A 14,018-nucleotide genomic window follows, 5' to 3' on the forward strand; every position below is an offset into this window, starting at 1 on the left:
GCGCGGGGGCGGCCTCTCGGCGCCCGCGGGGCGGGGCCAGCGCACGCCCCTCCCCAGCCCGCCCGCCGCGCCCCCCCCGGCCCCGCCCCGCCGGCCCACGTCACGCAGCCGCCCCTCCCGCGCCTGCGCGGCCGCGCGCCCGGCCCGCTCCAGCCGCCGCGCATCCTCGCCCCGCGCCCCGCGCCCCGCGCCCCGCTCCGCACCCGGCCCGGCGCCCCGCGCCCCTCGCGGCGGGCGGCGCGGCCATGAGGCTCCGGGGACGCGATCCTCGCGCCGCCCCCTCCTCCAGCGCTGGGGTCGGCGACGCGCGGCGGCAGGCGCCCCCGGGGCGGAACCCTTTCGTGCACGAGCTGCGTTTGGGCGCCCTGCAGAAGGCCCAGGTGGGTGTCCGCCGGGAGCCCAGGCCGCCCCGGGCCCGGGGCCGCGCCGAGGCTCGGGGATGCGCGGCCGGAGGGGGCCGGGAGGGGGACCTTGGGCGCGGCCCAGCTGAGCGCTCCCCGGGGCCTGCGACCGCCACCCTTCCCTGCGACCCGCAGCGCTCATCCCCCGCCGTCCGCGCCCCATCCCCGGTTCCCGCCGCCAGCTCCCAGAACCTGGCTCCGCATCCTCTTTCCGCAGGTCCCCACACCCGGCTCGTCCCCCTTTCCCCGATCCCTGGACCACCCCCCCCCCCCACCCCCGCCTATCCATTTTCCCTAGCCCCTGCATCCCGGCCTCGGAGCCACTCCCCGGTGGATGGGCGCCGCGCGGTCCCTGGTCCGGGCGCCCATTCCCGCCGTGTGCAGGCCCCGCGCCGAACCGCAGCGGCCCCCTCTGGATGTGCGTTTGTCACTTGATGCGCTTCGTGTGTGGGGACCTCGCTGGTCCCCAGAATCAGTGCAGCAGCGGTGGGGGCGGGCTCTGGGGTCCTGGGGTAACGGCAGAGGGCTTTTGGGGGGTTTCCGGCCCGCCCCGTTTCAAGTTGTTCTGGGGGATCCTGGTGCTTATCTAGGGCCTGAATCGGTTACACACAAGCAGGTCCCGCCTGGTGAACAGTCCAGGCGCCTGCTTTCGGGCATGCTCTGTCTGTGGGATGCTCTAGCCCTGACTGGGAGGCGCTCGGGGGCGCCCCTCTCCATCTGTCCTGCCTTCCGCTGTCCCTGACCTGGCGGGCTGCTTCTCTGCCCTGGTGGGACCCCTGAGTGGACCGCGCCGACTCTGCTTGTGAGCTTGTGAGCCTCTGTAGGACTGCCCACAGGCCGGCCTGTCTGTGACTCCAGAACTACCTGTAGGAGGAGCAGAGAGTTCCTGGTTCTCCCAGGTGGTCTAGCCCATGGGGAGCACACCTCCGTCTGTGACAGAGCTTTTTGTAGGGAGATCGAGGTTTTTAACGTGTAGAGTGATTCATCTGAAGTAATGTTAAAGCGAAAAGTTCTTGAAGTCAGTCTACGGTTGTCATTTCCCTGGACGCCTGCCTTTTTCTCTAAGTGCCAACTCAGCGGGCCTGGGCCCCGGAGGCCCACCCTGGCCCTTCTCGCCGCACGTGGCTGAGGTCAGGGAAGAGCAGGCGGGCCGTGTTCTCACCACCGGGCAGGGCAGGGATCCTTTGCACGTCCCTGGTCGCCAGGCAGGGTTGGGGCCGAGTCCATGTTTCTGTCTAGAGGCCTTTGGCACCAGGCCTGACGCGGGGTGTGCAGTCGTGGACTGTCCCCGTGCCAGTCCGCAGGAACGTTTTGCTTTTTGCCAGCAGCATCCTGCACAGCTTCTCCCCTTCGTGTGCTTAGTTTGCAGAGCCGACTGGCCTGTCCACTCAAGGGCAGCCTTCCTCTCAAAATCAGCACATAAACGGATCCCTCAATGTCCGAGACGATCCGGGGCCACTCGGAAGCTCGCCTCCCTTCATCCTGAGTTGGGATTGACCAGTCCGGTGCCTGTGTTTACCTGTTGGCCTTTGCTGGGGGGGAGGGGCTAGCGCCTGTCTGGGGATTAACGACCCCTGGGCCCATCTGTCATTTAACGGCAGATTTAGTGAGGAGCTTAAGCATCTCTTGGGACAGAAACCAGCAAGTTGAGATCCAAGAGCTGCGACTCGTGGGCCGTCGGGCCTGCGCGTGGAGATGGTGCTGCTTCGCAGTTGGGCAGCGGTCTCCTGTTCCCCCTGGGTTTGGGAACTTCCCGCTGGAAGCCCCAGGTCGAGTGCACCCCGCAGCTCTGGTGCTTCCCCATTTCTGAGCCCCTGCACTGGTGTCACAGAGAGTCTACTTCCTGGACGGCAGCCTGGTTTCCCGAACACCCTGGAACTGGGCCCCAGGGGTCACCAGGAGGGTAAGTCCAGGGACAGGCCTGTCCAGGGGGCCTGCGTGCAGCCTGATCACCCAGAAGCAGGTGGTCTTGGTCTGGTGACAGAGCAACAGCAGGTACCTGGGGGCTCGTCTGGATGCAGCCTTAGTTAGGGGGGCTCTCAGGGAGGGGGCAGGGATGCTCCCCGGCCGCTCACGAGGAGAAGTCTGATTCACATCTGTGGTTGCCCTGCTGCCCTGCCCCCACAGGCACACAGACCAGGCCCCACCCTCTCCCCCACGTCTGGGTGCTCCTTGCACCCACCCTGGGCAGCCCTTCATCCAGCCCCTCCTGGGACCCCCAGGCCCTGCCTGGTGGAGCAGGGAGGATGGGTGAATGGAGGTGGCCTGGCCCGAAGCCCATGTTCTCGGGGGGCTGGCAATACCACAGCTGGGAGCGGATGCTGGGGGCCTCCGAGAGCGCGAGTGTCCCAGGGCAGGACCAGGCTCAGCCCGAGGCCCCTGTCACCTTCTGACGGCCAGGAGCACAGCCCTGGGACCCAGGCAGGTGAACAGCCAGGCCGTGTTCCCGCATCCAGGCGGGGGGCCGAGGCCCAGGCCCCGTGCTGTCCCTGGACTCCAGGCCACGTGGGCTGGCTCTGGGTGGATGTCTGACCTACCCGCTTTCTCCTCCGACCCGCCGGGAGCCTCCTGTGACCCGAGCGTCATCTTCTGGAAGGGTCCGCAAGTGAAACTGAGCTGTGGTTAATGATGGGGACTGAGAAGGGGGTTCAGGGTGGTGGGCCTCCTCTGCTCTTTCTGTTTTTAAATATTTATTTGGCTGTGCTGGGTCTTGGTTGCAGCCCGTGGGATCATGTTCCCCCCCAGGGATGGAACCCGGGCCCCCTGCGTGGGGAGTGTGGAATCTTAGCCTCTAGACCACCAGGGAAGTCCCGGGGCTTTTCCCTAATCACGCTCTTCTGTCCTGGTAACACGCACGTGGACACGGTTTTCTCTTACCCCCGCTCTCATCTCTAAGCATGGAGCTAAGCACAGTCAGCCTCACTCCTCATTGATAAAGCAGGATTTTGTCCCCCAGAGCGGACCCTGCCCGCCCGTCCCCGCAGGCAGGCCCGTCCGAGGCGGTGCCCAGGGGTCTTGGCAGGGCCCCCACAAGCCCCTGTCACCCGGCTGGACCCTGCCCCCCGCCCCGGGGCTGTCACCACAGGGACAGGACGGGGCCCCCCGCCCCGGGGCCGTCAGCACACGGACAGGACGGGGCCCCCCCCCCGGGGTCGTCAGCACACGGACAGAACAGGGCCCCCCCCGGGGTCGTCAGCACACGGACAGGACGGGGCCCCCCCCCCGGGGTCGTCAGCACACGGACAGGACGGGGCCCCCCCCCCCGGGGTCGTCACCACACAGACGGGACAACGGCCCCTGTCCCCAGCGGCCAGGCCCGAGCGGAGTCCTCGTGGGTTCGCTGTGGCCTCAGGGCGGGGCTTTCTGTGTCCCATAAATCCCTGACTCGGTGTGAGTTACTCTGAAAGGAGCCCAGAGGCAGTGTGTGTCTGGAAACCCCTTGTTGAGACGTGGTGTGGCTGTGCTCCCCTGAAGCCCGCCTCGCCGCCCAAACGTTCATGCAGGTTCACAGTGTTTTGCTCATTCACACACGACTCTAAGTTTTAACCACCTTCCAGCCTGTGAGCCAGTGTGTGTGTGTGTGTGTGTGTGTGTCTGTGTTTGTGTGTCTGTGTGTCTGTAACCGTGGCTGAGCGCCCCCCTCACTGCGATCTCGGCCTCCCACCTCTGGGCCTCCCTCCTTGGGCACCGTGTCCTTTGCGGTGCTCTGCAGGGGTCCTGGGCAGGGGGGCATGTCCGGTGGTCTGGGGCCTTAACAGTCCCCGTTTCGTCTCAGAGCCGGAGGAGTGACTTTTTTTTTCTTTTTTTTAATATGTTTGTTTATTTTAATTGGAGGCTGATTACTTTACAATACTGTAGCGGTCTTGCCATACATCAACATGAACCCGCCACAGGTGTACACATGACTTCTTTTCTGTAAAAAGTTAGTTGCCACTCTAGAGTTGTTTAAACACATTTTTCTGGACCTTCCCATCCCTGGGGGTGGGGCACACAGCTGGGCTTCGCCGTGGGGGGCTGCACTTGGGGTCCCGAGGTCTGGAGCGGGAGGACGGGCCACCCAGCGGGCCCCAACCCCAGCCACCCTCGGAGCCCACGCTGGCAGAGCAGCCTTGGTGCCAGGACCACAGGGTGCTGCCAGGCTGGGCCAGCCTTAGGTGGGGGCCTCTCCTCTGGGGCTCCGTTTGCCCCCCTGGCCAGCCCCGGAGGACGGCAGTCCCTTGTCCAGAGCAGGTGGCATGAGCCCTCTCCGTAGCAGTGGGTGTTTCTCCCCAGCGGGGAGTCCCTGTCACCGCTGTACCTGCGCCTCTCAGCCTGACCCCGCCCCGGGCCCACCGGGCCCTCCAGCTGGACGCCTGTCCCCCTCCCACCAGCTCCCTTCATGTTGCTGGTCGGGAGGCCTGTGGTCACCCAGCGTGGAGCGGCTGTGTGGGACACGGGAACCCCCCCAGTTTCCCCACTGTCCCCAGAGGATTGACCGCCTGGCCAGGGGACAGACTGCCCGAACACCTCTCTCCTCCCGCGCCCGTGACCAGGGCCGCAGTGTGCCCCGTGGGCGCGGCGCTGCCTGCAGCCAAGGGGGCAGAGTGGGGACGTTAGGTGGGGGGTCCTGTCTGCTACTGGGGAATTCCCCGCCTGGGGGTCCCGCCGCTGCGATCAGAGCCAGGATGTGGTTGGGGGAAACTCCTTGCATTTAGAGGGTGGGGACAGGATGTGGGCCTGAACCCAGAAATTTGGTTCAGGGCCTCTCCAGCCTGTGGGGGTGGGGTTGAGCTGGGAGGTTCAGTGGAGGGGGCTCCCGGTACCTGAGGGTGGGTTGGTGTAGGAGGTGCCCAGCTGGGAGCCCCGGCCCCCACCCCTGCCCTTCTGCTCTGGGCAGGTATTTGCTAAACAGGTGAAACCTGCAGGAAATGCTGCAGGTCTTGAACTTCGAGATTCTTTTACTCAAACCCTGCAGTAAAGGGCCCTGTGGAGCAGGCATGTCCCGCACCCCCCAGCGTGGCCTGGCTCTGGGCGGCTCTGAGGTGGGGGTGGGGGCTGGTCCAAGCTTGTCAGACCCCTCCTCTGCAGGCGGCCCTGCTGCTGGGCTCTCTCCGCACCACCCTCCCCACCCCCCATTCCCATGGCGCCTGCTGTTGCTGGCCACCCGCCAGGGCACCCGCTTCAGACCGTGAACGTGTGGAAGGCGTGTCCTTAGAGCCCCAAGGGCAGGGCTCCCGGGACACTGCCAGGGCCTTGCAGGTTGGTAACTATGGCCTCTGGCACTCAGACCCTGAGGTGCCTCAGCTGCCCCCAGTCCCCTGCTCCTGTCCCCCCAGGGAGACGATCCCTGAGGCGGTGGGGCACCCGGAGCCCGAGCTTCTGACCTGTCTGTAAGAAGTGTGGCCTCCTGCGTCCATTTCTGCAGGTGAGGTGCTCAGGACCGTGGACTTGCTATTCCAGGATGTCCCAGCCCCACCGGCCAGCTGCCTATGGAAGCAGCTCAGTGGCTGCTGCATCTCTGAGCCCCGTCTCTGGGGGACCGTCGGGCCCAGGAAGCCATCTTCCTGGGCACAGGCAATGCTGGGCTCGGGGGACCGGGCAGCCGCAGGAGGGCTCCAGCCTGGGGTTGGCTTCCCTGCAAATGTCACGCCCAAAGGGGACAGGGGCTGAGGTCACAGTCACCAGGACCCCGGGACATGGGTCCTGAGAACCCAAAGGAGCTGAGATTTTGTACAAAACTTGAGTGAGTTGGGAGAGCAAGAAGGCCTGAGAGGTTGCAGGCAGAGCCTGGAGGCCAGCCTGGTGGCCGCCCTGCCCACCCACTGGCCCACCTGCTCCTCCAGGCCCAGCCCCACGTGGTGAGCTCTCCCCTTGCTCCTCACATGCTTCCTTCCGTCTTTGCTTAAATCCTACCCACTATAATTCTAGAGGCCTTTCTCAGCTGCCCTGGAGATGTGGAGTCCACGTGGCAGGCTGCTGGCTCGCAGTGCCTGAGGGTTCGCCCCCACACAGGCTCCTGTGTCCCAAGGGCTCTGCCGGCCCCGCCGTGCCTCCAGCGCTGCCGTCTCTGCTGCAGTCCCCCGGAGGGCCCCAGTGGTCCCACCACGCTGACCACAGGCCCTGGTGTTGCTTTCCTGACTCCTTCCCCTGTGGACCATGGGCCCCGCTGCCCCCGGCTGCCTACAGGGTCCAGGAACTCAGGACCTGTACGCGCTGGCCCTCTGAAACCATCATTGTGGGGGCCGTGGGCCAGAAGGGCAGGATCGGCAAATGTGAAGGTGTGACCCTCCCGCCCCCTGCCCCAGACCGGTGGCCTTGCAGAGTCTCAGATTAGGGGTCTGATCCCCCAGGTGTGAGGACCAGGGCTGCCCCTCCACGACCCCGCCGTCAGCTGCCATGTGCCAGGAGTGGTGCTTGTGGTCATCCGGGAAAGTCGCTCTGTGGTTTTCTCTCCTGTGGGACAGGTTTGTAAACTTGGTGAATTACTGAAACACACCCGTTCTATGGAAGCCTGCAGCCTCGGCGATCCGCGCTAAGATTTGAGTTGAAAGCTCTTGAATAGAGTGACTGGGATGGTGGGGAAGTTGAGCCTGCCTGACGGTTTGAAAGAAAAAATAGCTCTTTTAGAAAAGCTATATTTAATTTTAGATTTGAGTGGGAGCACTCAGAAGAAACAGCTTCTGTACGCAGTCAGCATGGGCTCTGAGAGGAGAGTTTTCCCAAGTGGAGGCACAGGTTATCCCCGTAGACACACAACGGGGAGGAAAGTCCAAGGTCAGAAGACACTCACACGTTAGTAAGAAAAAGACAGTGAACCCGGTGTGAATTTGGGCACAGGATTTCCCTCAATGCCAGACCCCAGAGGAAGCCCAGATCCCAGCAAGCATAAGGTGCCCCCTTGTCAGGGGGTGGGACCAGGATCTCTGGAGCCCAGCGGCCCTCCCAGCGGCCCTCACTCACTACTGACCCTGGGCCTCTGGCCACACGCAGCGTGTTGTCCGACAGCAGAGAGGAGCCTTACTTTGCAGTCAGGCGTGTGTGATGAGGTGCAGCCCACAGCCTGGGTTCTGACGGCCAGCTCTTCCTGTTTCACTCTGCTTTCACGTTTGAACTACTTGAGCTACTTGTGAGAAGGACAGCTTGTTTGCTATTTGAAGACAGTGTACGGTTTGGACCGGAAGGCGTTTTACCTTTAATAAAGGTGTTTTTGCAGATGGGGCAAGCGGAGGGGAGGTGTCTCCAGGTCGGTTGGCTGGGTTTGCACCTCACTGCTGGGTCCCCACTGGTGCTCCTCCTTTGCTGCTGTGAATTCAGGGGCCTGGGGCTGGGCAGTGCCAGCTGGGGGGGGCCCATGGGACGGTCACTCACCGTGCCCCTCTCAGGAGAAAACAGGTTAGGTAGACGTGTCGCTTTTTTCTCACTGCTGCACATGAGTGTTTCCCCAGGGCTTTGCCCACCTCCTGCCCCGCAAGGCTGGGGTGCGGCCCCCGCTGCCAGGACATCAGTGTTGCCTTGGCACTTTTAGTGTCTTCTGTCCACTCTGGATCAGGAGTCTCAAAGACAGCTGGCTTTATCGTTTTTGATTTGATTTTTAATACAAAGTGAAAGTGTTAGTCTCTTAGTTGTGTCTGACTCTTTCCAACCCCATGGACTGTAGCCCACCAGGCTCCACTGTCCATGGAATTCTCCAGGCGAGAAGACTGGAGTGAGTAGCCATTCTCTTCTCCAGGGGATCTTCTCAACCCAGGGATTGAACCCGGCTCTCCTGCATGCAGGCAGATTGTTTACCGTCTGAGCCACCAGGGAAGCTCTTTTTATTATAAGTGACAGCAAAAAAAAGAGGTGGATTTCCAGATAAGGCTCATGTGTTTGTCCTGCGTGCCTCAGAGATCTTTCTGCAGAATTCGTGAGTCTTGTATCTAATCTGCTCCTCGCGGGACAGCCTGGAGGTGCCCACGACCAGCTCCTGGGGAAGTGCACGGCCAGCCCCGGAATCCACAGCTCCCTCGCCTTCAGCGCTGACCCCTGACCCCTGGTCAGGTCTGGGTGACCTCTGCCCAGACCACAGCCCATCCGTGTGGCAGGTGGAAGGTGACTCCTCCGGTGTTTGGAGAAGGGCAGGGGCCAGGGGTCTGGCCCCTTACACTCTGGGGGTCTGGCACGGCCCTTCCCTGGAGCTGATGGGTGTTGGGGTTGGGAGCCCCTGTGGCGCTTTGGGGAAGGCATCCCCTGGGGAGGTACCAAGATGGGGGAGGGGACCTGGGGCCTGAGGCTGACCGCAGCCTTGTGTGCAGGGTGGGGAGGGGGCCTGGGCTGCACCTTGGGGTGGGGGCATGCCGATTCTGAATTTGGGGGCAGAGCTGGGAGGAGTAGGAAAGAAAGGTATTAAATATGATGCCCAGGTGTGTGTCTGAGGAGCCGGCGGGGAGTTGGGGGGTGCCTAGGATGCTGGTTTGGGGCGGGTTTCCAGTGACCCCATTGATGCCGCTGGAGCCCAGGGCAGCTGGGACGGCAGTGTAGGGGTGTGGAGCCCATCAGGCCCACCCTGTCCTGGACATGCCAGTGCTTGCTGGAGGGGGCGGGTCCTGTTCTGGGCTCAGCCGGCGGCCCCTCCTCCCCAGGGAGGCCCCTCCTTCCCCCTGCCGCTCCTCAGACCCTGGCTTGTCTCTGACTAGCCTCCCCAGCTGGCCTCAGTTTCCCTGCCCGTCGGAGCCCACACACTGTGGGTGCTTAACCATGAGGGTGGCCCACACTCTGCCTGCCTGGAAAACCCACCTCTGAGCCCCGCTGCCCCTGCGGTCTGCAGCCTGGGTGGGGGCCAAGCCTGCTTGCCTGCGTCGCGCACGTGGTGCCCTCACCGTGTGGGAGCGGGGGACTGACTGGGGTCTCCCGGCGCCTGTGCCCTGGGGTCCTGGCCTCCTCCCGGACTGGGGAGACCACGGATCAGGACGGCTTCTGTCCCCCGCGCCTTGGAGCCAAGCACCCGGCGGCGGGCGCAGCCCCGGGATAGTTACAATGATGCGCGGCCCGGGTCCTGTGCCGCCTGTGCGGGCAGCCCCCATCCAGCTAGCTCCACCTGCCCGCCCAGGCCCCGGCCACCCCCATTCACCCACCTCCACCTGCCCGCCCAGGCCCCCGGCCACCCCCATTCATCCACCTCCACCTGCCCGCCCAGGGCCCCCCCGGCCAGGAGGGGTTGGTGCCCTCTCTGCTTGTCCACTGAGGTCTGCTGTCCTTGTGAACACCAGTCCAGGTGTGAAGCCATCCAGCTGGCTTGCAGAGGTCGGTCCTGTTTGTCTCTTACCCGTTCCCCCAAGTGTCACATCAGGGGGTGTCCCCGAGGCCCATGCAGCTGGTGGCTCCTCCCCAGGCTGGTCCCTGGCAGCCACCATGCAGGTGGCGTTTGGTGCACCTGGCCAGGTGCCACCCCGAGATCTCACCTGCTGCACAAAGGCCCCAAAGTCCTCAAGGTTCCTGGAGCCCCAGGAACACGTGGACCCTGGCGGCGGCTGTGGCCCCAGCTCAGCGCTTGGCGTCCACAGCCAGGCCGCATGAGTCAGGGCCGGCATGTCTGTGGTCCACACCCGCCTGTTGGCTCGCGGACCTGACCCACCGCCCGAGGATGGTTTGTGGTGACCACGGGCAGATCGAGTGCCCGGCACGTCTGCTTCTGTTTCTGTCACGTGCCGCTCAGAACCACTGAGTGCAGAGGGCCGGGGACGTGAGCCGAGTGCCAGTGTCCACGGCCAGCGGGCCCACGTGTGGTCTCGCTGATGTTTTCCTCTCATCCTGGGAGGAGTGAGTGCATTTCCCTCCAGCCTCTTGGAGGTGCGTTTCCCTTGGGATGGCGGGATTTCCCTGCACGGCCATGGCGCTGGGTGGGAAGAGGCCTTTGGGAGAGTCTGCTGTGCCCACGGTCAGCACACGGACCACCGTCTGGGGCGGCGCTGGCCCCCCGTGCGTCCGGCCCACGCGTGTCCTGTCTGGGGTCCCCAGGGTGGGGGGCAGGCGCTGGAGGACACAGGCCGCAGGGCGCCCTGGGGCCCGTCCTCCCCGGGACAGGGCGCGGGCCTCTGCAGAGCTCTTGGCTCTTCAATAGCACGCAGGTGCCTCCACGCTGGTTGTGAAACACAAGGCACTTGGGCCGGTTGCACCTGGGTGATGCCAGTGACTCCGGTGGCCTGGGTGGGGCGGGGAGTGCTTGCCGGGCAGGTCTGAGCCTGGCGTCGGACGCGGGTGCTGCACGTGGAGCACTCCAGACCTGTGGGCTCCACACGCTCGCTGTGAGCTGGAGAGCATTTTCTGTCCAGAACGAGCATTGCCATTTTCATGGTTCTTACCACGAGACGTTTTAAACACAGCCAGTGTTTTTGCTTGGGCGAGCGGATGGAAGCACCGCAGGGGAGTGGCTTCAACAGCAGGAGTTCATCCGTCCGCTCTCGAGGCGGAAGCAGAGACTGTCGCCTGGGCGCAGCGCTCAGCTGTCTTCCCGGGTCCTCATGCGGCTGCCCCTCCGTGCGCGGCCCCTCCGTGCGCGTCCCCTCCGTGCGCATCTGCGTCCTGCTTGCCAGTCAGGTGAGGTTAGGGCCGCCCCCGTGACCTTGTTTGACTTAATCTCTTCTTTAAAGACCGAGCTCCAAAGACTGTCACATTGTAAGGTACTGGGACTCACAGCTCAGCCCCTAACACCCCCCACCTCCACAGCCCCCCCGATGGCCTTTCTGGACCCACTGACCGCCCCCCCTCCGCGTCCCCTTCCAGCAGTGATCTTGAAGCAGTGCCCAGATGTCATCATTGAGCCCGTAAAGATCCCGTGTGTATCTGCATCTCAAGGACAAGGACATCTAGTGGCCACCATGCAGGCTGTGTCGCCCTTGAAGGCACAGTCCGCTCCTTGGCACTGGGGGCGGGCGCTGGGCTCGGCCATCAAGTGCCGGGTTCTGGGTCTTGGCTGCGTCTGCACCCGCCAGCACCCGCACGCACACTCTGACCAGAGGGTTTGATTTTTATCTCGCACCGAGTTTGGGGTGTCTGTGTTTGCTGGTGTGTCCTGTCTTCCGTGTCTTCTGGAAGCTGGTGGCCTGACCTAGAACTGGAGGGCTTCCGTTTCTGTCAGGCTATGGGCTGGTCTGGAGGGAGGGCTCTGGATGCCCATGCCAGCCCCTCGCGGGCACGTCTGCAGACACGCCCCTTGGCTGGTGCCACAATCAGAAATGAGTCTTCTAGAGTCGTGCAGAGGCCGTTGGTGCGGCTGGGGTGCATGTGTGTGGACGTGGGCGTGTGCCTGTGTGGTCCCCCACACGTGGACTGTCCCTGCGGCTGCACATGCGTGGAGCCCTGGGTCCTTTTGGTGGGAAGTGGGCGCCGGGCTTGGACAGATCACTACCGGGACCCGCTGTGCCGGGGACTCATGGTGAAGTGTGCTGGCTGAGAGCGGGCAGCGCACCTACCGCTCTGCGTTAAACAACTGACTGACAAAATGGGCATGCTGGGAACACGCACACCCAAGTCTGTTCTTGTTGAGCCCATTTTGTTCTGTTTACACCAAAACCATTTTGTATCAGGGTGTAGCCGCTTAAGTGTTGCTCGGGTGAACAGTGAAGGGACTCAGCCATACGTGTGCATGTATCCATTCTCCCCCAAACCCCGCTCCCATCCAAGCTGGTACGTAACACTGAGCAGAGTTCCATGTGCTGTACAGGCGGTCTCTGTTGGTTATCCGTTTTGAATACGGCAGCGTGTACGTGACACCGGGATGGTTTCTCGTGAGCGACCTCTGACAGTTGCGCTGAGTAGCTCATCCCAGAACCGAGTGTCACCCTCACGTGGCCTCCAAGAAGGGTGACCACACCGTCGACCTGGCACGTTTGAGGATAGTGGGCTCCTGATGATGGCGGCGGGGGCGAGACTGTGGGCTGTGTCTCAGGAGGGAGGTGGGTCCCAGCTTCTCAGGAAGCCAGGCCCTTCTGCACCCCGTGAGCTCCAGAGGTGCCCGCCTCCTCCGGGCAGCCTTCACAGCCCAGCGTGCTTCCTGCCTGCCCGACCCTCCGAGGAGCCCTGGCAGGTCTACAGCTCAGGCCTCATTCCCTCTGCACCTGCCTGTCCTTGTCTGTGGGTCAGGGCTGCGTGATCACTCACACGTGTCCTCCCCCTGCTGGCTGCAGAGCTCAGACACCAGGCCCGTGTCTCTGGGGCACACAGCATGGGCACAGGGTGCATCCCCCGGGGGGCAGACATGGTCACGCGTCACGTCCATGGAGTGACCGGTGAGCCCTGGTGTGCTCAGGATGCTGTCCGCTCATTAACCTGCACCTTCAGCAGTGGCACTTGTCCCGGCTTTGGGGCTCCCCCTCCAGGCCTGCTCATCACTCCCTGTTGGTCCAGATGGACTGAGGTGCTGCCTCCGAGCCCTTGCAGCCCCAGTCCTCCAAGGCCTGGGGCGGGGCATTGGCCACTGGTGTTCTTCCTGAGCTGCGTCGTTCCTCTCTGTCACCTGGAGGGGCAGCCGTCCTGGGCATGTCACTGCGCACCCGTGAGCGCTCTGAGCGTGATGGCCCCGCGGCTCCTGTCCACCCCGCTATCTGCTTGCGCTCTGACACAGGCAGCAGCTTGAGTGCCGGGGTCCAGCCCCGGTGGATCCAGGGAGATTCGAAGGGGAGACGGCTTCGACGATCAGGATACGATAGCTTTAATTAAATATTAATTAGAGATATAAAGAGTAATAGAATAAGGATAGCTCAGTAGGAAAATTCAGTGGAGAAAAGAGGCTGAACAACTTGGTTTACGTGGAAAGCTAATAAAATTCCAAAATAAGGAATTTACGTCACCTAGCCGCAGGCATCCTCCCGTTCTCCCGAAGGAGAGGAGACACTAAGGCCTCCCCGGTCAGATCTTAGAAGCCCAGGCATAATTAGTAGGCTTGACGAGCCTCCACGTTCCAGATGGGGGTTCAGCCAGAAGGTGAGAGAAAAACGACATGGGGAGATCAGTCTTTCGAGGAACTGATCCCAATTCTTTATTTTCCAGGGTCTTTTTTATACACTGAGATGTTATACAAAAGTCACGCAGGGTCAGCAGTCCTGACTTTTATTAAAGTCAGGTGCTTCATACAGATGTATACAGAGGTCTTAGGGGTGTTACATCATCTTCTGGCCAGGGGGGCCTGCTGACAATTTATGACCCTCTCCTTGTGACAGCGATCAGTCAACACTTATTTCTCTGTTTTGTTCTTAAAACAGACGCCACCTTCCGAAGGTACCAGATAAAGTTACATTCTTATAGGGTGAGGGTGTAGTGGGTTTTAATTAAGGAAAGAATTTGCTTAGCCTAAGGTCTAATGTGATTAATATCAAGGGTTAATACTTATTTCTCTTGTATGTTAGTTATATTCATTAATGTGTATAAGGGGCAAGGGATATGGAGATGTAGCAGTAAACATTGGCTCAACAAATGAAAAACCCTCCACCAATACAATTTCTAATCAGCCTACTATACTATACTAATAGTTTTCTAACTTGTCTAAAGGACCTGTTTTTAGAAGGTTTAAAGCATCTCGTGCCTCTCACGGTTGGGAGGCTGTGAGCAATCACATGTGGCCGGACAAGCCTGTCAGGCAGGCTAGAGAACCTTCAGAGGAGT

General features: G+C 62.2%; 1 protein-coding gene across 1 annotated transcript in view; it reads left to right on the forward strand.

The window, feature by feature from the left end:
* Window positions 1-245: 245 nt before the first annotated feature.
* Window positions 246-14,018, forward strand: part of LPCAT1 (lysophosphatidylcholine acyltransferase 1) — a 39,608-nt gene continuing 25,835 nt past the window's right edge. Inside the window, exon 1 of the mRNA XM_055554905.1 lies at window positions 246-380. Within this exon, the coding sequence (XP_055410880.1) occupies window positions 246-380 (135 nt within the window). The remainder of the gene's footprint in view (window positions 381-14,018) is intronic.

This window comes from Bubalus kerabau, chromosome 18, assembly GCF_029407905.1.
Source record: "Bubalus kerabau isolate K-KA32 ecotype Philippines breed swamp buffalo chromosome 18, PCC_UOA_SB_1v2, whole genome shotgun sequence".
Lineage (NCBI taxonomy): Eukaryota > Metazoa > Chordata > Mammalia > Artiodactyla > Bovidae > Bubalus > Bubalus kerabau.